We start from the raw sequence: 25395 nt of genomic DNA, 5'->3' as shown, positions 1-25395 counted from the left end.
TCAGGAATAATACTGAGAAAATAAACGAGAGAAGAGCTTGTGGATACACCTGGAAGAGACTGAAGAAGACTGATGCCAAGTAATTCCAAGTACAGTTGAATAGCATTTTGTGGTCTCTAGACTCATTAGAAACCATAAAAAGCAACTTTTGGGGGGGGTAAATTTTACCATCATTAAAGGTTTTATTTATTTATTTGATACAGAGAGAGAGAGAGGTCACAAGGAGGCAGAGCAGCAGGCAGAGGCGGCAGGGGCGGGGGAAGGCAGGCTCTCTGCTGAGCAGAGAGCCCGATGTGGGACCAGATCCCAGGACCCTGAGACCATAACCTGAGCTGAAGGCAGAGGCTTTATCCCACTGAGCCCCGTAGATGCCCCCAAGCAACTTCTTTATAAAAAGAGGAAACCGGTAGAACTATGAGATAGAAAGAGAGAGCCGATCAGCAAAGCTCGGCTTTGTATTTTCAAACAACCCCTTTATTGTAAAAGTTATTGGGCCAGTGGGTTTGAAAATGGTTGGCACTGAAATGGAGGGTATACAACGGCGAACCGAAGCTCTTGCAGCCCTCACAGAAGTAAGACCCGTCATCCCGCGTACCTCACTGCGCCATTTCCTGGCTCGCACGCACTGCTTGGAAGAAGAAACGTCGAGTCCTGCTAGGGCCTCCAGCCAATGGCTACAGTTTTGCTCTCCGCCCTAGCAACTCCGGGCCAATGGGCGGAAGGCTATCTTTTGATTAGGTACGGTCCTTTTCCAGCCAATCGGAAACGTTCTTCAAATGCGTCTCTCTGAGATCGCAGGCTCCGGCCAAGCAGGCTTCACTTCCGGTAGGCTGTCCTGGGCGGCTGCGCGTGTTGCCATAGCGACCATTTTACGTTACTGGTTTGTAGGTTTCGTCCCCGTACCAGGGCTACTGCGGGGACCACTCTTTCTTCTCCCATTCTTTCTCGGCCCCCTACGGCCCAAGGGCCTTACGCAGGCTCTGGGGGTCTGGCCTAGGGTTCCGCGGCGTCCCGCGGAGCGGGATGGCTGCGGAAGAAGAGGATGAGGTGGAATGGGTGGTGGAGAGCATCGCTGGGTTCCTGCGAGGCCCGGACTGGTCCATCCCCATCTTGGACTTTGTGGAGCAGAAATGTGAAGGTAAAAACCAGATCCCGAACCGACCATTCTTTCTCGCCTCTCTCTCGCCAGCGATCGGCAGAAGGTGGTCACCACGAACCATCTCTCATCTCTCAGGTCTTACCCCTGTCCGCCAGGTTCAGAGCTGGTTTGTTGGAGGTATTGCTGTCACTGCGTCAGTGTCTTCCTTCATGGAACTGAAGACAGGGACTCCCCTTTCTTTGGGCCCAAGCACACATCCGAAAATCATTAGATTTCCATCCTTTGTTGGATCTCTCACCTTACCCTGCACGTTTCTTCCTTGGGCAGGTGCCCTGTTTGGGTGGGCTTCAGCAATTTCCGCAGAGACTGGGGAGAGAGATGAGTTTGCCTAGTGTTCCTTCCTGATCTAACAGTTAACCGCAAAGGGTGCGCACGCTGTTACTCCAGCAGGCCCAGAGCTGGCGACCCAGTGGCATGTTTGCCTTTACTCTCGACTCTCGGATATACCAAAAATGGGGAGGGGGCGTATCTTGTAACAACTAAGGTATATAAAGGTGGCCTAACATTCCCTGTGAGGGCAAAGGACCTCTGGGTCCTGATCATTCACGCTTAGATTCTGCGTTCAGTTCTCCGAGACAAACTGGAGCCCAGGTATGGAAAAGGAGCTAGAAACCATGTCATATGAATGAATGCCCAACGATACCATTGGTGTTTAGCAGGCAGGACTTGTAGGGTAGCAATATCCCTCAATCATTTGAACATCTGCCTTATGTTGGAGGGTTTAGACTTGTAAGCTTCAGTAGCATAGAGCTAGGGTTAATGCGTTCAAGCCACAGACAAATTTCTCTGAAGGAAGTGTGCTATAGCAGAATGTATCCCAGTTAAGTTAGCCTATCTCAGAAGGTAATGAGTTCCCCAGAGGGTAGCAGTGTTTAAATGGATTTGACAGCAACTTAATGGAGATAACCATCAAATGGTTATCCTGGATGAGCCTCCCCCACCCCATGAGCTTTTGAGAGTCCTTTCAACCCTAAGGGTCCATGAATTTGGTAAAGATAAACTTTAGTTTGACCTCTGAATCTTTTCATTACCATAATCAAAATTATGCCATAATAAAAATCCAGATAGTATTTAAGTATTGTTTTTATGTGTAATTTCTAAAGAAGTTTAAAATAATTTTTATTTGTGATCTTTTTAAGAATTTAGAATTCTGAGCCAGATGAAGCATGTGGAATTCTGACCTCCTTTGGGAGAAAAAAAGAATTATGTCACTCTTTCATTCTATTTACCCCTCTGAGACTAAATGCTAAAATGAAAAAAAAAAAAATTAAAGCATTGCCTTTTTTAATCCCCAAATGTCAAAAGTGGTTGCATCTCAGTAGTAATACATCTGACTGTGTAGCACAGGGAAGCAGTAATCTTCAGCTTTATACACATGTAATGTAGTAATTTGATTTTAGAACTAACTAGAAACAGTTTAAATTATTGCTGTATTGTGTGTATGCCCAGTGTTACACAGAGCAGATGCCAGTAGAGGTGGAAGTAACATCCCATTGCAACTTGAAATAAGTGTTAAAGTGACTTTAGGTTGTTAGTGTGCTAGTCTTTAAAGATTAGTTTTGTACAACCTGTGATATCAGCATTTATTTCAATAAGCATTTATTGAGTGTATGTGGGCCAGAAGCTGGGGATAGAAATAGGAATGAAACAAAATCCTTGTGGCTGAGAAGTTTATGATTTAGTATGGAAGACAGGCAGGTAAATGGAATTTAAATCTGAATTGGCAGGTGTTATAATAAAGGAGGGCATGTGGCTCTATTTTGAGTTCAGAGGAAGGGATCTAACCAGCCCAGGAGTTGAGAGTGGGTGGCAAGTCTTAGAGAATGTGCCATTTGCATGTGTCATGAAGAATAATAGTTGGGAGAAGAGGACTGGGTAAAGGCAGAAAACTCTAGGAACACCTGAGCAAATGTACAGGAGTTTGAAGCACGGTGTGTATTATGTATGGTGATATTCCAAGTACTGATGTATGTTAAGAGTGCAAAGTTTGGGTTTTGGATGACAAGAGATGAGACTTGGAATTTTTGTCTGGCCTTCTGAGGATTTTGCATTTATTATTTAGTCAAAGAACAGTCATTGAAGAGCTTTAAGTAGAAAATTAAAGAAGTTAGTTTGCATTTTGGGTCATTTAGGGGGAATTTTTAAAAGTTTATTGTTAACAATTCATGAATTTGGCCTGTTTCCCTAATTAATTATCATTTCTTGATGGAATATGTATCTTTCTAATCCACATTGTTTCATACATATGATCATTGAGTAAACATTTGTTTTGGTTTTATTTATTTTAATTTCATTACTGATTTATATAGAGCAAAAATGGCCTAGTCACTTACAGTAAAATTTATATCAGCAAATTATGATAACATAATCTGGAGTCTGTTGTAAAAGGAATTAATGTTTAAAAACTATTAATAATATTACATTAAAGGTTTATAAATTGTTACCTTTTATTATTGAAAGTAGCAAATTAGTGTTTTTCTTACATATGAAATAGATCTTACATATGAAACTATAAACAAACATGAAACTTGTTTATAGTTAACACTGTTATATGCTATACATATAACATATTATTACAAATATGCATATATGTATATATCATGTATATATATATATGCACATAGAGTTTTTTTAATTCAAGAATTCAAAGCTGAAGAGCTAGGTTATAAGAATGAGAATTCTATTGTAAGATGTAATGAGTACACTTTTATATTTGCATTAATGAAATGATTTGATTTTGTACACTATACAGTAATATTTTTCTTTTAAATTTAGTTTTTGATGATGAAGAAGAAAGCAAATTGACCTATACAGAGATTCACCAGGAATACAAAGAACTAGTGAGTATTTTTTCCATTGATTATTAAAAGTAATTAAAATAATTTTAGCTTTTCTAAATTAAAAACATGGACTTTTTCCATTTTAAAATTCTTTAATTAAAAAAAATCCATTCTTGGTACACCTGACTGGCTCTGCTATAGAGCATGTGACTCTTAACCTTGGGATTGTGAGTTCAAGCCCCATATTGGGAATAGAGCCTCCTTAAAAAAAAAAAAAATAAAAAATCCAGTCTACCCTAATAGTACTTCTAGTTCCATCAGGCCCTAAGGCATCTCTGAGCATTTCATCCTTTTGACTTCTTATCTCTTCTACTCTAGAATCTAAGAAATGAATTTAGGACAACTATTTTAAGGGATCTTGCATCTAATCTTTAAATTTTATTCATAATCTGCTGATTCGTCTAGATAAGTGTTAGTTATTTGCCATGGTTGTCTTGTGATTTTTAAAAAATGCCTCTGAGTAGCGGAAGAGTCGTACCCCATTGACTGTCATGACCCTGACCAGTTATTTCAAGTAGAGGAAATAAAATTTCATTTGATTCTCTGCAGAAATTTTAACTTTCCATTGTTTGTGGAGTTTTTTGGTGAAAGACATTGTCATTGCCGTATAGTATAATTTTATGTAGATTAATAATTGCAAGCAAACATTTGATTATCCTGACACTTAACATGAAAACTGTCATTCGGATTTTTCTATGTAAATTGGAAAAGTTACACTTTCTCTTTTTAGGTTGAAAAGCTGTTAGAAAGTTACCTCAAAGAAATTGGAATTAATGAAGATCAGTTTCAAGAAGCATGCACTTCTCCTCTTGCAAAGACCCGTACATCACAGGTTCTGCTTTTGTGTCATTCTGCTAACATATAGTTTTAATAAAAATGCCCAGCGTTTCACTTAAATTTGCTATATTTGTTTGTCGAAGGATACTATTTTAGACGTTGTATGAGTAAAAAGCTAATTCATCACATGTGGGTTCTTTTTATAATTACCTTAAGAAATGATAATTTGTGGGGCACCGGGTGGTTAAGCGTTCCCATTCGTGATTTCAGCTTTTGTCATCATCTCAGGGTCATGGGATCAAGCCCTATGTGGGGCTCCCTGCTGGGCCTGAAGCCTGCTTGGAATTCTTTCTCTTGCTCCCTTTGCCCCTCCCTCTCCCCTCTCTCTCTGTCTCTTAAAAAAAAAAAAAAAAAAAAAAAAAAAATTTGAGACATGAATGAACTAATGTCTTAAAGGAACTTTTCGACTGCAGAACTAGGATAGATCACAGTTTTTATTTATATACACTGTTCTATTGTTTTATTTATGTATTACTGTTGTATTTATATAGATCTCTGACAGTTTATCAGTTGCCTCTTTTTTAATCTTAGCAGTTTTATAGTGCACAGTTCCTGGGGCTTCCTTCCCTTGGAGCTATTTTTATTTTTAAAATTGTGTAGATTTTGTAGAGATCTATTTATTTGTTTATTTTGAGGGAGAGAGAGAGGAAGAGAGAAGGAGAAAGAGAGAGAGAATACAGGGGCCAGGGGCAGAGGGAGGAGGAGAGAGAATCCCAAGTAGACTTTGTGTTGAGCATGGAGCCAGATATGGGCCTCCATCTCATAACCCATGACCTGAAGCGAAACCAAGAGTCTGACAGTTAACTGATCTACCTAGGCACCCCTGGAACTACTTTTATTGTCTCATTAGTTCTGCAGTGCTGATTTGAAATAGATATTATGCGTATTTGTAACATATTTACTGAGGGCTCATGTTAGCTGCTGTTTTAGACACTTGACACGTATTATGTCATTTAACCTTGCTGCTGCCCCTTAAGATTTTGGCACTGTTTTATTTCCACTTAGAAGTGAAAAACCTAACGCACAGCTATGTTAAGTGACTAGTGCAAAGTCGACTGCTAAGTAAGTAGTAGTGCAGGATACCATACCAGCCCAGGCACTCCCAACTGTAAGCCCTTGCTCAGAAGCCTTCTCAACAAGTTGCTTTAGCTTTCCATCTTCTCTAAATAAACTGTAATTCCTTAGCCTGATGATAGTGAGGATTGTCTGTGATGTGACCCTAAATTAGATTTTCAGTCTCCTCCTGCTGTAGTTCCCTGATATGTTATGTACTATTGTTATTCCAGGCCACTTGATCTTGTAAGCATCCATGCATCTGGATTTGCTCATGCTATTCCCTAACCCTGGAATGTTTGGCCCTCACCTCCCCACCCCAGTATTTTTTCCTTACCAGATAAATCCTTTTTATCATGAGGGCCTTGCTAAAATGTTACTTCTTGTGGCAATTTTCTCAATCTCTGGTATGCTAGGGTGGACCAGCATTCATTCTATCTCACTGGACATTTTCACATTTTTGGTACTCTGCCCCAAATTATAGTTTCTTAGAAGTCTATTTGCCTTACTAGATTATAAATCCTTTGAGATGTTTTTAGTATCTTTGTATTCCCGATGTCTCATCTCATAGATGTGAACCTAGTTAGTAGTAGGTAGTTCTTAATAAATGTTTCTTAACTTAAATTACTTTTTATCATGGCCTAGAAGAGGGTGCTTTGACTACTGTTTAATCCAGTGCTTCCTACTATACTTCTCTATTATACAAGTTTTCTTATTTTGCAATCATCTCTGATTCTAGAGATAGAACATCTTTAATATAACATGACATTTTGAAAAAATGTTTAAATATTATTGGTATGCCCCAACTAATGTAAATAAGTATCTGGTTTTATTCATTAATAATGCTATAAAGCAAAAGTTGTTTTAAAGTTCACCAATAGCTTTTATTTTTTATGTACCATAAATTTAGTTTAAGGAGTAATAATAGGATTTATTTTCTTCTCCTTTTTAGGTGGGCAGGAATAATTTGAAAATTATTAACTACTATTTAGGTTTCTTTTAAGATGTTGATATTTGTTTTTCAGGAATGTTTTCTACATTGGTGAATATTTGTCAACCTCTCAATTAAGTCATTATGAATGAGCCTGAATTACTTTGTGAATAAAGATGTTCACCTTTTGTTTTCATTATTCAGATAACTTTATTTTTTTTATTAAAGATTTTATTTATTTACTTGACAGAGAGAGAGATCACAAGTAGTCAGAGAGGCGGACAGTGGCGGGGGGACAGGTTCCCCACTGAGCAGAGAGCGCAATGTGGGGCTCGATCCCAGGACCCTGAGATCATTACCTGAGTCTAAAGCAGAGGTTTAACTCACTGAGCCTCCCAGGCACCCCCATTATTTGAATAACATTAAATTGAATGAAGATGTTCAGAATTTTAAAATACTGTTTTCAGATCAAGAGTAACACATCTTTCTCTTTTGTTCTGCAATGCAGTACCTTTTGATTTATTTGGAGTTGATTGGTAATATGGTCTTGCTATGTACAAGGAGGCAAGCCTTTTGATACAGACAGACCTAGATTTGAGTCCTAGATCTTTCATTTACTAGCTGTAAGTTTGTTGTGCTGTTTTCCTTTCTTATCCATTCTGATTCTGTTTCCACATCTGTAAAATCTGGATAGTATCTACTTTGAAAAGTTTTTGCATAATTTAAGAGATAGTGATCATAAAGCATTTAGCACAATAATTGACATTTATAAGGTGGTCTATAAATGGAAACACCTCCTAATTAATACTAGCTATTTTGGTGGTTGATTAGCAGTGTGCTAATTAGGCCAGGGTCATTGGTTCAATCCCCATGTGGACTAGTTAGCTGTATTCTCTTCTGGAGCAAACACTTAGCATCGAATACTGAATAGCAACATGATTTAAATCAGCACAAGGCTATCCCCATTACCAGAAAAACAATTTAAAGCTCTTTTATTTACTACTTTGCAGCAATAATGTAGTTTTTTTTTTTTTTAATTTTATTTATTTATTTGACAGACAAGTAGGCAGGTAGGCAGAGACAGAGATAGGAGGAAGCAGGCTCCCTACTGGACAGAGAGCCTGATGCGGGGCTCGATCCTAGGACCCTGGGATCATGACTGGAGCTGAAGGCAGAGGCTTTAACCACTGAGCCACCTAGGTGCCCTAATAATATAGTCTTTATACAGAAAGATCAGAATGCTGAGTCCATTATGCCACTGTAGGGTGCCTACGAATTAACTCAAGAAACGAGTTGCTTGTCTTTAGTTATTGAGTAGGTAATTTTTATTTTGTTTTGGTTTGGTTTTGATTGTTTAAACCAGCTCCCATTGCATTATACTGCTGAAGCCCATTAGCAAAATTCTTTTCTCCTGTTTGGTCATCATTATGCCTAGGCCACTGCTCCTGCCATACTCTGTTTATTGAAGTCAGCAGGAGTAGCGAGTGTATCAGTAGAAGAACTCTGGTTTAAGACAACAACAACAAAAAACCTGTGAGAGCATTTTTTCTGTTGAATCTGTGATTTCTTAAAACATGCTCATGAATTAACTGTTCAGAAAATATGATATTATAATAACTACTGAGATATTTACTATTTCAGTCACCTTCAGTTGAATTTTGTAATTTTGTGGTGGTTTCCAACCGAAGTAGGCAAAAATGACTTCCTTCGTTATGACTTCCTTGTGATTTTTTGTTGAGGGTAATCATCATCATTGATTTCTATGCACTGTATTGCAAAAGACTGCTATACGGTAAGAGACAAACAGTATTTTTTGCTTTTCATACTTGATTTGTTTTGACTTTTAGAACATAAAAATTAACACTTTCAGAAACATTTGTGTTATGGTAATAATTTGGCAAAATTATGATGTTTTTCCAATAACCTGGATCATTGAAAAGATTACATATGTGGTATAACTTTCATTTTCTAAAAATACACACAGGATAGGGGTGCCTGGGTGGCTCAGTGGGTTAAAGCCTCTGCCATCAGCTTGGGTCATGGTCTCAGGGTCCTGGAATTGAGCCCCGCATGGAGCTCTCTGCTCAGCAGAGAGCCTGCTTCCTCCCTCTCTCTCTGCCTGCCTCTCTGCCTACTTGTGATCTCTGTCAAATAACTAAATAAAATCTTAAAAAAAAATAAAAAATAAAAATACACACAGGATAATTAACAATATTTTGTGTGAGTACTAGTAAGATTTTAAAAATTAATAGGTTTTAAAAGTTTTATAAAGATTTTCTTTTCTTTTTTTTAAGATTTTATTTCTTTATTGGAGAGAGAGAAAGGGAGCGCAAGAGCAGGGCGAAGGGGCAGAGGAATCTCAAGCAGGCTTCACGCTGAGCCGGAGCCTGACCCGGGGCTCTATGCAGATCTCCATTTCATCATCCTGAGATCATGACTTGAGCTGAAATCAAGAGTCCAACACTTAACCGACTGAGCCCCATAGGCGTCCTAATAGGATTTATTTTTTACAACAGTTTTAGGTTTACAGAAAATTAAGCAGATAGTACAATGTCCCTTATTACTAACATCTTTCATTAGTATGGTATATTTGTTAAAATTGAGGAGGCAGCATTGAAACATCATCATCGGGGCGCCTGGGTGGCTCAGTGGGTTAAGCCTCTGCCTTCGGCTCAGGTCATGATCTCAGGGTCCTGGGATCAAGCCCTGCATCGGGCTTTCTGCTCAGCAGGGAGCCTGCTTCCTCCTCTCTCTCTCTGCCTGCCTCTCTGCCTCCTTGAGATCTCTGTCAAATAAATAAATAAAATTAAAAAAAAAAAAAAGAAACATTATCATCATCATCATTATTATTTTAACTAATGTCCGAGGTTGACATTAAGTTTACTCTTTGTGTTCTGCAGTTTTGTGGATTTTGCCAAATACACAGTGTCACATATCCACCATTATGGTATCTTACAAAATACTTTCACTGTCTTTTTTTTTTTTAATAAGATTTTATTTATTTGACAGGCAGAGATTACAAGTAGTCAGAGAGGCAGGCAGAGAGAGAGAGGAGGAAGCAGGATCCCTGCTGAACAGAGAGCCGGGACACTGGGATCATGACCCGAGCCGAAGGCAGAGGCTTTAACCCACTGAGCCATCCAGGCGCCCCAATACTTTTACTGTCTTAAAAGTCCCCTGTATCCTACATCTTTATCCTTTCCATCCTTGCTCCTGGCAACCACTGCGTTTTACAGGCTCTCTCGTTTGCCTTTTTCAGAATATCATATAATTGGGATCATGCAGCATATACCTTTTCAGACTGGCTTCTTTTGCTAAGCAGTATGAAATTAAGGTTCTTTCATTTTATTTGTTGTTTGATAGTTTGTTTCTTTTTATTGCCGAATAACATTCTTTTATATGGATGTACCACAGTTTATCAGTCTACCTTTTGAAGAACATTTTGGTGTGTTCCAGTCTTCGGTAATTATGAAAAGGCTGCTACAAATATTCATATTTATGTGGACAAAGTTTTCAATTCATTTGGGCAAATAAAACCTAGGAGCAAGATTGCTGGTTTATACAGTAAGATTAAGTTTAGCTTTGTAAGAAATTTCCAAAGTCTCTTCTAAAGTAGTTGTACCATTTAGAATTTTCACCAGCAGTGAATGGGAGTTCCTGTTGCTGTACATCTTCAGCAGCACTTCATATAGTCAGTTTTTTGCATTTTAGGCATTCTAATTAGGTTTATAATGGTTTACTTTTGCCCATTTTATTTTATTATTATATTTTTAATATTTTATTTATTTATTTGTCAGAGAGAGAGGGAGAGAGAGCGAGCACAGGCAGACAGAATGGTAGACAGAGGCAGAGGGAGAAGCAGGCTCCCTGCCAAGCAAGGAGCCCGATGTGGGACTCGATCCCAGGACGCTGGGATCATGACCTGAGCCGAAGGCAGCGGCTTAACCCACTGAGCCACCCAGGCGTCCCACTTTTGCCCATTTTAAAATTGAGTTGTTTTCTAGTAGTTGAGTTTAAGAGTTCTTTGTATACAATTTTTGATGCAAGTCTCCTTTATCAGGTATGTGTTTTGCAAATATTTCACAAAATGTTCTTCTGTGGCTTGTCTTTTCTTTCTCTAACAGTGTCTTTCACCAAGTGGAAGTGTTTTATTTTATTTATTTAAATTTTTTATTTATTTATTTTTTAAAAAGATTTTATTTATTCATTTGACAGACAGAAATCACAAGTAGGCAGAGAGGCAGGCAGAGAGAAAGGGGGAAGCAGGCTCCCCGATGAGCAGAGAGCCTGATTTGGGGCTCCATCCCAGGACTCTAGGATCATGACCTGAGCCGAAGGCAGAGGCTTTAACCCACTGAGCCACCCAGGCACCCCTTTTTATTTTATTTTAATGAAGTATGTGATTTATCAGTTTTCTTTCATGGATTATACTTTTGCTGTTGTATCTTCAGAAGTCATTGCCAAACTCAGGGTTATCTAGATTTTCTCTATGCTATCTTCTAGAAGTTTTATGTTTTTGTTTTTTACATTTAACTCTATGTTCCACTTTGAGTTAATTTTTGTGAAAGGTGTAAAGTCAATATTTAGTTTCTTTTCTTTTTTTGGCATGTAGATTTCTAGTTCTTGTAGCACCATTTGCTGGAAAGATTATCCTTTCTCCATTGGATTGCCTTTTTTTTTTTTTTTTTTGTCAAAGATCAGTTGACAGTGTTTGTGTTGGTCTATTTTCAGGCTCTTTCTGTTCCATTAATTTATTTGTCTACTCTTTCACCCATATCACAGTGTCTTGATTATTGTAGTTTATAGTAAGTCTTGAAATCAGATAGTGTCAGTCCTTTGACTTTGTTCTTTTTCAATATTATGTGGCTATTCTGGGACTTTGGACTTTTCATTTAAATTTTAAATTCAGTTTGTTGCTGTCTACAAAATAATTTGCTGGATTCTGTTTGGGTTGCATAAATCCACAGATCAAATTAGGAAGAACTGACATGTTAACAGTGTGGATGGAGTCTTTTTATCTATGAACAAAGAATATCTCCATTGATTTACAATCCCTTTGATATCTTTCATCAGAGTTTTTAAGTTTTCTGCATATAGATCTTCTGTGTTTTTTGTTAGATTTATTCCTAAGTACTTTCTTTTATTGCGGAGTTAATGTAAATTGTATTGTGTTTTGTATTTCATTTTCCCATTACTCATTGCAGGTATATAGGAAAACTTGTATAGTAACCTTATATTCTGCAGACTTGCTAGAATTACTTACTAGTTCTTTATTTGATTTCTTTATTTCCTTATTTAATTTCTTTAAACTGATTCTTTGGGGGCGCCTGGGTGGCTCGGTGGGTTAAAGCCTCTGCCTTTGATTCAGGTCATGAACTCAGGGTCCTGGGATCGAGCCCCACATCAGGCTCTCTGCTCAGCAAGGAGCCTGCTTCCCCCTTTCTCTCTCAGCCTGCCTCTCTGTGCCTACTTGTGATCTCTGTCTGTCAAATAAATAAAAAAAATCTAAAAAAAAAGTAAGATAAAATAAACTGATTCTCTAGGATTATCTACAGACAGTCCTATCATCTGTGAAGAAAAACTGTTTTTTATTTCTTTCTTCCTAATCTTTGTACCCTTAATTTCCTTTTCTTAATGCATTAGCTAGGACTTCAGTATAATGGGGAATGGGAGTGGTGGGAGGGAACTCGTTTCTGATCTTAAAGGGAAAGCATCTATTTTCTCACCATTAAGTATAATGTTAGTTGTCAGTTTTTTTTTTTTTTAAAGATTTTATTTATTTATTTGACAGACAGAGATCACAAGTAGGCAGAGAGGCAGGCAGAGAGAGAGGAGGAAGCAGGCTCTCCGCGGAGCAGACAGCCCGATGCGGGGCTCCATCCCAAGACTCTGGGATCATGACCTGAGCCGAAGGCAGAGGCTTTAACCCACTGAGCCACCCAGGCGCCCCTAGTTGTCAGTTTTTTATAGATGTTCTTTATCAGGTCAAGGAAATTCCTATCTATTCCTCATTTGCTGAAAGTATTATCATGAATGAATGTTGGATTTTGTCAAATCCTCTTCTGCATCTATTGATATGACAGTGTGATCTTTCTTTTTTAGACTTTTCATGTGATTAATGAATTACATTAATTAATTTTTGGGCGTTGAACCAACTTGCATAACTAGAATAAATCCCTCTTGGTCATGGTGTATAATTGTTGGGATTTAATCTGCTAGTATTTTGTTGAGTATTTTTCTATCTGTGTTCATGAGAAATACTATTCTTTCTTGTAGCATTTTTGTCTGATTTTGGTATCAGTGTAATGTTGGCTACATAAAATAAGTTAGGGAGTATTCTCTGCTTCTATTTTTAGGAAGAGATTGTGAGGAATTGGTGAATTTTTTTTTTTTTTTGAGGATTCTTATCTAAGGGCAAATTTTCATATGCATGTTCAAATACATGTAAATCCTACCCTGAATCATTCAGGGAGGGCTGGTGGGACAATAGCATGGACACTGAATAAGTTATGTGTAGCAGGGAAAGTGGATTTTAAAGTCATACTTTTTTTCTCCTCAATAATTTGAATCAATAGAAAGGCTTTTATATCAGTTCTGTAGGTTATGCTATTTAACTTCTACAAATAAATATGTGATTATTATTATTTTGAGAAATAATATGAATCTATAACTTTTCTTCAAAGTTTGATCTTTTTTATTTTATGGAGAATTGTGTAATTTCTTCATTAAATATTTGGTAGAATTTACCGGGGGACCCAGTTACGCCTGGAGCTTTCTGTTTTGGAAGGTTATTAATTATTGGTTCCTTCTTTTTAAAGATGGAGTTAGCGTATTCCTGTCTTTCTATTACCTTATTCAGATTGTCTATTTCTACTTGTATGAGCTTGGCTGATTGTGTTTTTCAAGGAAGTGGTCCATTTTGTCTAGGTTAAGATGTTTGTGGACATAGAGTTGTCAATAACATTTCTATATTATCCTTTTAAAGTCTCTTGCATCTGTAGTAATGCACCCTTTTTCATTCCTGATATTAGTAATTTATGTTTTTTCTCTCTTTCGTTCATAGTTAACCTAGCTAGAGGTTTATCAGTTTTTTTTTTTTAAAGATTTTATTTATTTATTTGACAGAGAGAGATCACAAGTAGGCAGAGAGGCAGGCAGAGAGAGAGAGGAGGAAGCAGGCTCCCTGCTGAGCAGAGAGCCCAACGTGGGACTCGATCCCAGGACCCCGAGATCATGACCTGAGCTGAAGGCAGCGGCTTAACCCACTGAGCCACCCAGGCACCCAGGTTTATCAGTTTTATTGATACTTTTGAAGAATCAACTTTTAGTTTTGTTGATTTTCTACTTTAAATTTAATTCATTTCTTCTCTAATTTCTACTGTTGTTTTTTTTTCCTGTGCTTACTTTGGATTTAATTTCTTCTTCTTCTTCTTCTTCTTTTTAAAAAGATTTTATTTATTTATTTGACAGACAGAGATCACATGTAGGCAGAGAAGCAGGCAGAGAGAGAGGAGGAAGCAGGGGCTCCATACTGAGCAGAGAGCTCTATGTGGGCCTCCATCCCAGGACCCTGCATGACCCAAGCTGAAGGCAAAGGCTTTAACCCACTGAGCCACCTAGGCGCCCCTAATTTATTCTTTTTGTAGTTCCTGAAGTGAAAGCTTAGATTATTGATGTTAGATATTTCTTCTTTTTAAATATATGCTTTTAATGCTGTAAATTTTCTCTGAACACTACTTTAGCTGTACCCTGAAAATTTCAATAAGTTGTATATTCAGTTAGGAATATTTTAGGAATTTCTCTTAAGACTACAGTTGACCTTTGTACACAGGTTTGAACTGTGTGGGTCCACTTCTACACAGATTTATTTTTAAAATAAATACAGCACAGTACTATAAATGTATTTTCTCTTCCTTATGATTTTCTTTTTTAAATTTTAATTCCAGTATAGTTAACATAAAGTGTTATATTAGTTTCAGGTGTAGAACATAGTGATTCAACAATTCTATACATTACTTAGTGCTCATCATGATAAGTGTACTCTTAATCCCCTTCACCTATTTCATTCTCCCCTCACCCACCTCCCTCTGGTAACCATCAATTGATTATCTGTAGTTAAGAATCTGTTTTTTGGTTTGTCTCTTTTTTCCCTTTGTTTTTTTGTTTCTTAAATTTCACATATGAGTGAGATGATATGGTATTTGTCTTTAGCTCACTTGCTTATTTCACTTAGCATTATATTTTCTAGATCCATCCATGTTGCTGCAAATGTCAAGATTTCATTATTTTTTTATGGCTGAATAATATTCCATTGTAGCTATATACCACCTCTTCCTTATCCATTCATCTATCAGTGTGTACTTGGGCTGCTTCCATAATTTGTCTATTGTAAATAATGCTGCAATGAACATAGTGATACCTAGATCTTTTTGAATTAGTGTTTTTTTTTTTTTTTCCCTTGAGTAAATACCCAGTAGTGGAATTACTGGGTCCTATAATATTTCTATTTTTAATTTTTAATTTTAATTTTCTATTTTTAATTTTTAATATACTAGTTTGTATTCCCACCATCTGCGCCTGAGCGTTCCTTTGTCTCTACATCCTCGCCAACACTTGTTGTTTCTTGTGTTTTAATTTTAGCCATTCTGACAGGTATATGGTGATAGCTCATTGTGGTTTTGATTTGCATTTTCCTGATGATGAATGACATTGAGCATCTTTTCCCGGATCTCTTGGCAACTCCGTATGTCCTTGGAGAAATGTCTGTTCATGTCTTCTGCCCATTTTTAATTGGATGATTTGTTTTTTGGTGTTGTGTAAGTTCTTTGTATATTTTGGATACTATCTCTTTATTGAATATGTCCTTTGCAAATATCTGCTCCCATTCAGGAGTTTGCCTTTTAGTTTCCATATGATTTTTTCTTTCTTTTTCTTTCTTTCTTTCTTTCTTTCTTTCTTTCTTTCTTTCTTTCTTTCTTTTCTTTTTTTTTTTAAGATTTTACTTATTTATTTGACAGAGAGGGAGAGAGTGAGCGAACACAAGCAGGCAGAGTGGAAGGCAGAGGGAGAGAGAGAAGCAGACTCCCCGCCGAGCAAGGAGCCTGTTGTGGAACTAGATTCCAGGACCCTGGGATAATGACCCGAGCCAAAGGCAGCCGTTTAACTGACTGAGCCACCCAGGCGTTCCTCCATATGATTTTCATAATAACATTTTCTGTTCTGTAGCTTATTGTTAAGAATGCAGCAGTAATACATATAACATATGCAATATGTATTAATGGGGTGTTTATGAATTGGTAAGGCTTCTGGCCATCAGTAGGCTATTAGTAGTTTAAGTCTGGGGCAGTCAAGAATTATATGCAGTTATTGGACTGCATAGGGGTCAGTGCCCCAAGCCCCACCTTATTTAAGTTTTGACTGAACTTTTTTTACTCATATATTATTTAGAGGTGTGTTGTTTAACCTCCAATTATTTTAGGTTTTTCCAGTTATCATTCTGCTCTTGATGTCTAGTTTAATTCCATTGCAGTCTGAGAGGATACTTTGTATGATTCCTATTCTTTTAAATTTATCGAGATGTGGGGCGCCTGGGTGGCTCAGTGGGTTAAGCCACTGCCTTTGGCTCAGGTCATGATCTCAGGGTCCTGGGATCGAGCCCCATATCGGGCTCTCTGCTCAGCAAGGAGCCTGCTTCCTCCTCTCTCTCTGCCTGCTTGTCATCTCTCTCTGTCAAATAAATAAATAAAATTTAAAAAAAATGTATCAAGATGTGCTTTATGGCCTAGAATGTAGTCTATTTGGGTGAATTTTTCATGTGTGCCCAAGAGGAATGTGTATTTTTCTGTTTTTGGAGAAATGTCAATTTGATCCAGTTTACTGAAGGTGTTGTTCAGTTCAGTTGTGTCCTTTCTGATTTTCTGCCTGCTGGATCTGCCCATTACCGATAGAGGGTATTGAAGTCTCCAACTGTAATCATGAATTCATCTTTTTCTCTTGGTAGTTATGTCTGTTAATGGAATACTGTAAGTACATGAAATCACTTGTACCTTTCAAAACTATGGTATGATGAACTTTAAGAAGAGATAATAATAGGGCAACCTAAAGCTAAGTGTGAATATATTTGAATGTCTTATACACTCATGTAAATCAGATTCCTAAATACTCAGTGTTCATTTTTTGTTAATGTGCTTTTCTCAAACGTAGATACTATCATATTTACTTTACCTCATAGTCTTCTGTCAAAGTAGTTTGACATTTCAATTAATTAAATGGATACTTAAGACTGTTGTTGTTTTTAAAGTACTTGCCAGTTTTTGAAGTAACTCTTGTATTTAGTTCCTCTAAGTGCCTTTAGCAGAAGCTCTTATCCATTTCCTTGAACTGGAAGAATCTCACTACTGTACAGTTGTCAGGTTTAGTGCACCATTTTGATATTTAACCAGCCTCAACATGATCAGAACAATAACTTTATAGGTACTTTTCAGTTTAAAAAATGCCTTCTCATCTTATTTAATTCCAACACCCGGATTGGAATGATTGTATTTCTTTCATGCTAAAATGCTAATTTTTCATATTGTAATACCTCTGAAATGAGAATGTATTTTACACTAAATGACATGTTATAATTTAATTGGTGGGGTTTTTTCTTTTCTAGTTGGTGCAAGAAGTAAAGCCTTATTTTACTAATTTGGGGGTTTAGATTCAACAAAACACTGTATTACTATTGTTATTATAGTACCAATTTGCAGATGAAGAAACTTAAGCTCAGAGAACTAAAAGACATGCCCAGGGGCGCCTGGGTGGCTCAATGGGTGAAAGCCTCTCTTTTTGGCTCAGATCATGATCCCAGGTTCCTGGGGGGGGCCCCCACATAGGGCTCTCTGCTCAGCAGGGATAATGCTTTCTCCTCTCTCTCTGCCTGCCTCTCTGCCTACTTGTGATCTCTGCCTGTCAAATAAATAAAATCTTAAAAAAAAAAAAAAAAGTCACACAGAGTCACGCAGCTGGTACATGGGTAAGCTGGAAATGGCTTTTGATATCAAGGGCTCATTTTCTTCCAATGCGTTGATGGTTCTCGAGCTTTAATGTTTTAAGAATTATCTGTGGAGATACATGGGCACCCATTCTCTAAAAATTTAGATTGATTATGTTTAGGGCACAATTTAGGAATATGCATTTCTTAGACGCCTCAAGGTACACATTATGTGTGTAACTTTAATTCTGACTTGTTAGAAGCTCCAGTTGATACACTGCTATTAATAGAACTGCCCTCAAAGAGTTTATTACTGATGGGGATAAAGTCCTTAATATCACCAATAAGAAGTCTAGGAAACCCCAGAACAAAGTTATGTGGGGGCATAATCCCATCAAGTTGTCTTGGCAGACATGACTAATCTATCACAGAGACTGTCCACAACTGGTTTCAATACTGAGCCTTGGGCTGCCAATCACAGTCAAGTCTACCTGCTAGTCCCTGCTGTGGGTCTTTTGAACAGTGCATGTGACTTTAGGGGGAAGAACCTCTCCATCATTTTTTTCTACAGCTGACTCCTCATAAATGTCACAGAGAGAGATGCATTTTTAAGATTTTATTTATTTATTAGAGAGACAGGGAGGGAGTGAGCAAGTACAGGCAGGGGGAAGAAGCAGGCTTCCCACTGAGCAGGGAGTCCGATGTGGGACTCCATCCCAGGACCCCGGGATCATGGCCTGAGCCCAAGGCAGATGCTTAATGACTGAGCCACCCAGGTGCCCCCTGAGAGCTGCTCTTGCATTTTGCTTTGCTTTGCTATATACTGCGGTTTTCTGGTGAGCGGATTGCTGAAGGAGCTGATTGCTCCCTCCTCTTTGCTTCCTCTTTGATGGAGCTTTGGTTGATGTGTCTGACTTATTGCTGCAACCCTTGGTTGCCTCTGCGTGATTTTGTTCAGCTTTTACATTAATATCACGGAAAGGTTGAAATAAGATTTTAGTCTGGTGCATTAAATTTGAGTGTTTTCTCCTGGGTTTTCACCCATTGCAAATCTTATTCTACTTATTATTGATTAGCTTGGGAAGTGGCAATAGCCCCCTGTAGTTAGGGAAATGTTAATTTAGGTACTCCATGGAAGACACCTTTACTTTTCCCCTTAATTTATCACATTTGTTGTTTCTTCCAGAAAATGATTTCACAACATAATTTCTAACTTACCTTTTACATGAAATTTGTACATATAGGACAATTGTCTTCCCACATTATTAATATCTCATTACACTTATTTTCCAGACTCCATTTATTTTTTTTGTATTGACTTTTATTCAACTTGGTACTTTTATTGATTAAGGGATAATTTTGTACTTAGGATTTATTATTCACAGTAAATTTCAGGTGATAGAAATAAAACCAAATAGATATTGTTATTTTGGCCGCAAAATAAATCCAGATACTGAAGTGGTAACCTTAAAAAACTAAGCCTAATTTCTGTGTTATTTTTCAGAGTTACTCAGCACTGGCTCATTTGGAAAATATATTACCGTTGTCAGTCTTAGCTTCTTGGAGGTCTAGGGGTTGGGAGAGTCTTACATTAAAGGCTTGTAGAATCTTAAAATTTAACTTTTGAGTCATTTGACCATAAGTACTACTACAGCATTCTTGAATTAATAGAAATGATTTGCCATAGAAATGATCTGAGTGTGTGGAAATAGTTGTAAAACTTGAATCTTCATTTAACTTCCAGATTTCTTTTCCATAGGCCATTTTGCAACCTGTATTGGCAGCAGAAGATTTTACTATCTTTAAAGCAATGATGGTCCAGAAAAACATTGAAATGCAGCTGCAAGCCATTCGAATAATTCAAGAGAGAAACGGTAACATGTTGAATTTATATCTAAGTGCTAAATTTTTGTTTTTGGTTTGCAATTTTGACTATTCTGATTATATTATGGTCTTAAATGTAGCTGCTTTGTATAAATGTATTTCACGTTTGCTGACTGAAGAGATTCAAGAATGTAAACTTTCCTGATCAATTTGTGTTTGCCATCTCAAAGAAAGCAGACCAGAATTTGATTTAATGATGTTTTAGGTCTCAGAGAGCTTGATTTTTCTTCCTAGTTATTTTGTTTATGAAATTCAGTATTTTGAATGGTCACAGTTTTAGTTACTGTGAAGAGAAGGTGACTAGTCTTTTTTGTCGGGTTTATGATAGTTAGGACCTTTGTAGGAGACAGTGGCTCTGCAGCGTTAGTGAGCTTTTGGAGTTGTTGGAGGGCTGTTGAAACATATACGGTTGTTTCCCTCTTCTGATTCAGTAGGTCTGGGGTGGGATTGAATGCTTTGCATTTTTAACAAGCTCCCAGGTGATGCTGCTGGTTTTGGGACCAAACTGAGAACTGTTCTAGGACAGTGGGCAGGTATGACTGCACTACTGTCAGGGAAAGGAAAACCGAACTCAAAGCCCTCATAGCTCTCTTTAGTTATTCTCTTCCCTGACTCTCTTGTCTAATTTCAGTTTGTCCTTTGATTTTCCTGCTTTTGTTCCCGTCTTGTGTATTCGAGTTACATTTGACATCTTGACTTGATACATGTGTGTTTCTAACCGTATTTCTTATTGTACTATCTCCTTTTCAATCCAGATTCAATCCAGATTCTTACTACCTTTCACATTTCTGGCTGTAGTAACCTGACCTTAATACCTTTGTGTTCCTTTGCTCAATAGACTGCACTGATATTCTTGACCTTGCCTATTTACTCTTTAACGGTTTGGCAGCAGGACCTGTTTTAAAATTGCTTCTTGAAGACGTGAGAGCTATAGTTCAATTGTACTGTTTGCTTTTAAAGGTCTGGAACATGCAGCAAGAGGCTTCTATTGTTGTAGGGCAAGCAGGGCCCTTGTGGATTCTTCTCTCATTAGTATCATGAGAGTAGAGACTATCTCTTAGAGCCCAAGCACCACCATAACTGTCCTATAAAATTCTAGAATGCTTTTCACAGCAGGTGTGAGAGCCGATGTCTGTGGGTAGGAGATAACATCACCCTAACCCTGAACGATGGATGACACGGTGCTGTTGCTTTGGTGTAAGTCAGTCTGGGAAGCAGTCTGTCTTTCTACCATGGTTTGCTTTATAAAATCCTTTTCTCTGAATGTTCCTGAAATTATGCCCTATTCTGACCTATGTATGGGTTAGAGGGCGCGAATAATTATTTTATGTTATAGCTAAAATTGTTTTGCGGGGATCAGTTTTGATAAGAGCTGGTGAACTTGATATTGGCATGCCATATGTTTTCAGTTTGGAATTTAACTGGAAACTCATTTAGATTTTAATATAAAGGGAAGAAGTACATATAGCTTGTATCAGCTGGATATCGCCTCAGGCTGCCGTGAGCAGAAAAAGCCTCAATGAAAATGTCCTAAGCAGTAAGAATCGATCCCCACAGAACAAGAAGTCCAGAGGAAGGGAAGAAGGAAGACAGTCTATGTTGGTTAAGTTACTAACTCCGTGATATTATTAAGAACGCTGACACTTTCCATCTTTACCCTCTCTTCTTCTGAGGATCTCTCCTGATTGCCCTCTAGCTCCATTGGATGAGACTCAATGATTTCTCATGAAGAAAGGGGATATATTTCTTCCTGTACATCTCTTTTTGATAACAAGACAAAACTTGCATGGAAACCCCAGAAACTTCCCCCTCAGGTCCTATTGGTCAGGATTGGGGTCACATGCTTTTCTTAAACCCTCTGGCATGGAAAATGAAACCATTATCATGAGTCACTCTCCTGTGTTGGAGTGGGGCTAAGTCTCCAAATACTTGGCTGCCTGTTAATTAAACAAATCTGGGTTCTTTTTTTTTTTTTTTTTTTTTTTTTTAAAGATTATTTTTTTATTTATTTGACAGAGAGAGATCACAGGTAGGTAGAGAGGCTGGCAGAGAGAGAGGGGGAGGGGAGCAGGCTCCCTGCTGAGCAGAGAGCCCGATGTGGGACTCGATCCCAGGACCCTGAGATCATGACCTGAGCCGAAGGCAGCGGCTTAACCCACTGAGCCACCCAGGCGCCCGACAAATCTGGGTTCTATTAGCAAGGGAGGATGAGGCAATAATGCAGAAGAGTGCTGGTATCAAACCACAGGGTGAGAATGTTGGCTTATCTTTAAATAAAATCTAATACTTTGTTTCTGCCATAGTATTTTTAATACTTGCATTTAAGAACATTGCTTAAGTTAGATCAAGGAGTTAGTACCTTAGAGCAATGTTGAGTGTACTCAGAACTGCAGACCATTTGAAAATTGTCTTGGGAGTAAGAATAATTCAAAGGCTCTCTGGATTCTTTGTTGTATTTTATCAAAGAAATTTGGGGAAATGCAAATCAGAGCATTATTTTGATTTTTTTTTTAAAAAGATTTTATTTATTTATTTGACAGAGAGCGATCACAAGTAGGCAGAGAGGCAGGCAGAGAAAGAGAGAGAGAGAGAGGAGGAAGCAGGCTCCCTGCTGAGCAGAGAGCCAGATGCGGGACTCCTAAGACCCTGAGATCATGACCTGAGCCGAAGGCAGTGGCTTAACCCCCTGAGCCACCCAGGTGCCCTATTTTGATGGTTTTGAAGCACTGCATACTATTGCATCATTTTTTTCTTAGTTCCTTTATATTTCCTCAGAAATACTACCAGAGCATACTAATTGTGTATCTTTTGACTGGAAAAAGTACAAAAATGCACTTGAGATTGATCAGTATTTTTTAGTCAGTTCTTTGGCTGTGATGCCGCACTGTATTTTTCAAGATGTTACCATTGGGGGAAAACTGAATAAAAGGTGCATGCATAACCTCTCTCTGTATTATTTCTTACAACCGCATGTGAATCTGCAAGTATCTTAAAATAAGTTTAATTAAAAAAAGTATTTAAACATCAAGGGGATTAGAATAATAAAGCTACTTTAATTTAGAGAAGATTGAAAATCCCATAGTCATCTGTGGATTAAGAAATGGAAGGTAAAAATTAAGACACATGCTGCTGATGTTGTGAGAATATACTAATAAGATATGAATAGAACACTGATTACCAGTCTACCTGCTTCTTAGGAAGATGTAGGTAATAAAGTAAATTCAACCAACACTTAAAATTACTTGCCATGAATTATAATTTGCATTGGGCTGAAGTTGGTACTGCCCTGGTTTATAGTTACTGGCCCAATATCTGGATAGAAGCTCCGAGAGCAGAGATTGTTTTCTTCATCTTTATATTCCTCCTGAGTGCTTAGCACTGTGCTTTTTCCAATGTAGTAAGCAGGACCCTTTTCAGCAGCATTTGCTGTAGCATGAATGAAGCATATTAACATGCTGTTTAAATTCACAAAGTATTGTATATTTTCTTTTGGAAACTCTTTTCATCCTTAAGGGATACTTCTGAGAGCATGCTTTCATTATTAGGAGCTTAATGATTTCAGTGGTCTATCCTCAGACTGTAGATGATTACAGGGGGTGATAGTTTATATTAACTAATTTTAATTGCTGTATTATGGTCAATTTTAATGGGTAATACAAATAATTACTAAGAGAATTTCTAGACAAAACTGTGGTGTTTGGGTGGGGTTGATTCTTTAAAACAAGAAAAAGTAAAAAATATAATAATTAGATGATAGCTTAGAACATTTTTAAATGAACTGTTAATAAACTCATTTGTACTTTTTGATGAATTAGAATAGTGAGCAATAAATGTTTTCAGTAGAGTTCATATTCTTTTGTGTGGTCTTTGATTTTCAACAGGTGTATTACCTGACTGCTTAACAGATGGTTCGGATATGGTCAGTGACCTTGAACAGGAAGAGATGAAAATCCTGAGGGAAGTTCTTAGGTATCATTCTTTAATTATTTTTTGAATGAATCATTACTAATATTGTGACATGATCTGTGTATGTTTTCTACCCTCATAATATTATGAACTCGTGAAAGTAACTAAATTCTCTACTGAAAAACCATAAAAATGATGTATCATTGTATTTGTTTATAACTATGTATAACATTTTTTAATGCACAGAAAAAATGATTTTCAAGTGCCTCATGCCATATCAGCCTAAATGGGAGGGGCTTCTTCCCGTCCCTTCATGGGAATAGGAAACCAGCCAGTAGACCCAGCCTGGTGACAAGACACTCTATGGCTTCTGGACCCTGGTGTTAGAAGTGGCTCATTCCAGGTGTCTAATAGCAGGAGGCTGGACATTCACATTCCACAGATGAAATAGCTGGCAGGGTGGCAGGTTACCTGCAAGGGAAAAGTAGGCAGTGGGAAGTGCCCATCCCAGACGATGTCTTGCTGGTCTCTTCTTTGCCCCACTTACATGATTCTCAGCCAAATGCCTGGCATGGAGTGTGCAGGCCACTAAAGGAGCATTTTTTTTTTCCCCCCTTGGGCCTGTCATCTCTTGACCCCTCTGGCAGTTTTGGAAGGGAGAAACAATTGCAGTACCTAATTTTAAAATCTCCTTTGAGAATGTAGAGGCTTAGGGCAGAAGGATACTTATAGCCATTGTGTCAACTGCAGAATCCGGCCTTCTCCTTTGGGAGCCCTTCCTTTTTCTTCAATTCTAACCACACACATGACCGTCTTCTAGCATCTGTAGTTCTACCCCTATCCACCTTGTTCTCAGCTTCAGAGCAGAAGGGAGGACAAGGCAGGATGGCGATTGGGAGGATGGGTCTAGTGGGGAACTATGGAAGGAGCTCCATGACTTAGTGCTTCATTCCAGGGGATCTAAGTAGTTGTGGGGATGGAGGCAGGTGTGCTGGTAAACCCAGCCTCTTCCAGCCAGATCCTATTTTCCACAGCAGGGGCAGATGGGAGCCTGAGACAATACAGAATGCTTTGAGTTTATAGGTTTGAAGAGTTAAGGAAATTGTTAATAGATTTAGAGGATTGGTAGTTTTGGCTTGAGCTGGTTGCTTTTGTTGGTTGATTGGTGGTCTGAAAATTAATCAGCATTGTACTTTTAGACTTTATTTTCTAAAGGCTTTTAAGGGGAATGTGCTCTGTAAAGTAGTAAAACTTTGTTATGAAAGAGAGTTGACTTGGCTATTTTCCTAAATCGGAGGCCCTCAATGAGCAGTTTACAGCAACTGATAGAGCTTTGGCGTAATGATTTCAGGAGAGCTTTGTGATAACTCTGGTGCCCCTGGAAAAACTAAAATGAGGGGAGAGATGGGTCTTATCATTTTAAAGTGAGAGATCAGATTTGCCAATCAGATTTGGGTTTACGATTTCAAATCTGTAGGTCTTTGTTCAGCTAGGGGTCATTCACATTTCCAAAAGAAATGGGTGAACCTGTAGTTAGTGTTACTATATTATGCTGTGTGTGCCTATCATGTATCTCTTTCTCAGTTGATTCTAAGTTGCTTTAAGAAAAACCTGATTAGGGCGCCTGGGTGGCTCAGTGGGTTAAGCCGCTGCCTTCCGCTCAGGTCATGATCTCAGGGTCCTGGGATTGAGTCCCGTATCGGGCTCTCTGCTCAGCAGGGAACCTGCTTCCTCCTCTCTCTCTCTCTCTGCCTGCCTCTCTGCCTACTTGTGATCTCTCTCTGTCAAATAAATAAATAAAAAATCTTTAAAA

At 38.1% G+C, this 25395-nt stretch overlaps 1 protein-coding gene across 1 annotated transcript in view; it reads left to right on the top strand.

Moving 5' to 3' along the window:
• The first annotated feature begins 811 nt into the window (after positions 1–811).
• Positions 812–25395, top strand: part of CFAP36 (cilia and flagella associated protein 36) — a 32520-nt gene continuing 7936 nt past the window's right edge. The window contains exons 1-5 of the mRNA XM_059406050.1: positions 812–1138; positions 3935–3999; positions 4730–4831; positions 19552–19666; positions 23558–23645. Coding sequence (XP_059262033.1) covers positions 1024–1138; positions 3935–3999; positions 4730–4831; positions 19552–19666; positions 23558–23645 — 485 coding nt within the window. The 5' untranslated portion in view covers positions 812–1023. The remainder of the gene's footprint in view (positions 1139–3934; positions 4000–4729; positions 4832–19551; positions 19667–23557; positions 23646–25395) is intronic.

This window comes from Mustela nigripes, chromosome 7 (genome assembly GCF_022355385.1).
Source record: "Mustela nigripes isolate SB6536 chromosome 7, MUSNIG.SB6536, whole genome shotgun sequence".
Lineage (NCBI taxonomy): Eukaryota > Metazoa > Chordata > Mammalia > Carnivora > Mustelidae > Mustela > Mustela nigripes.
The sequence above is the reverse complement of the archived record's forward strand: the minus strand, read 5'-3'. Positions and strand labels throughout refer to the sequence as shown.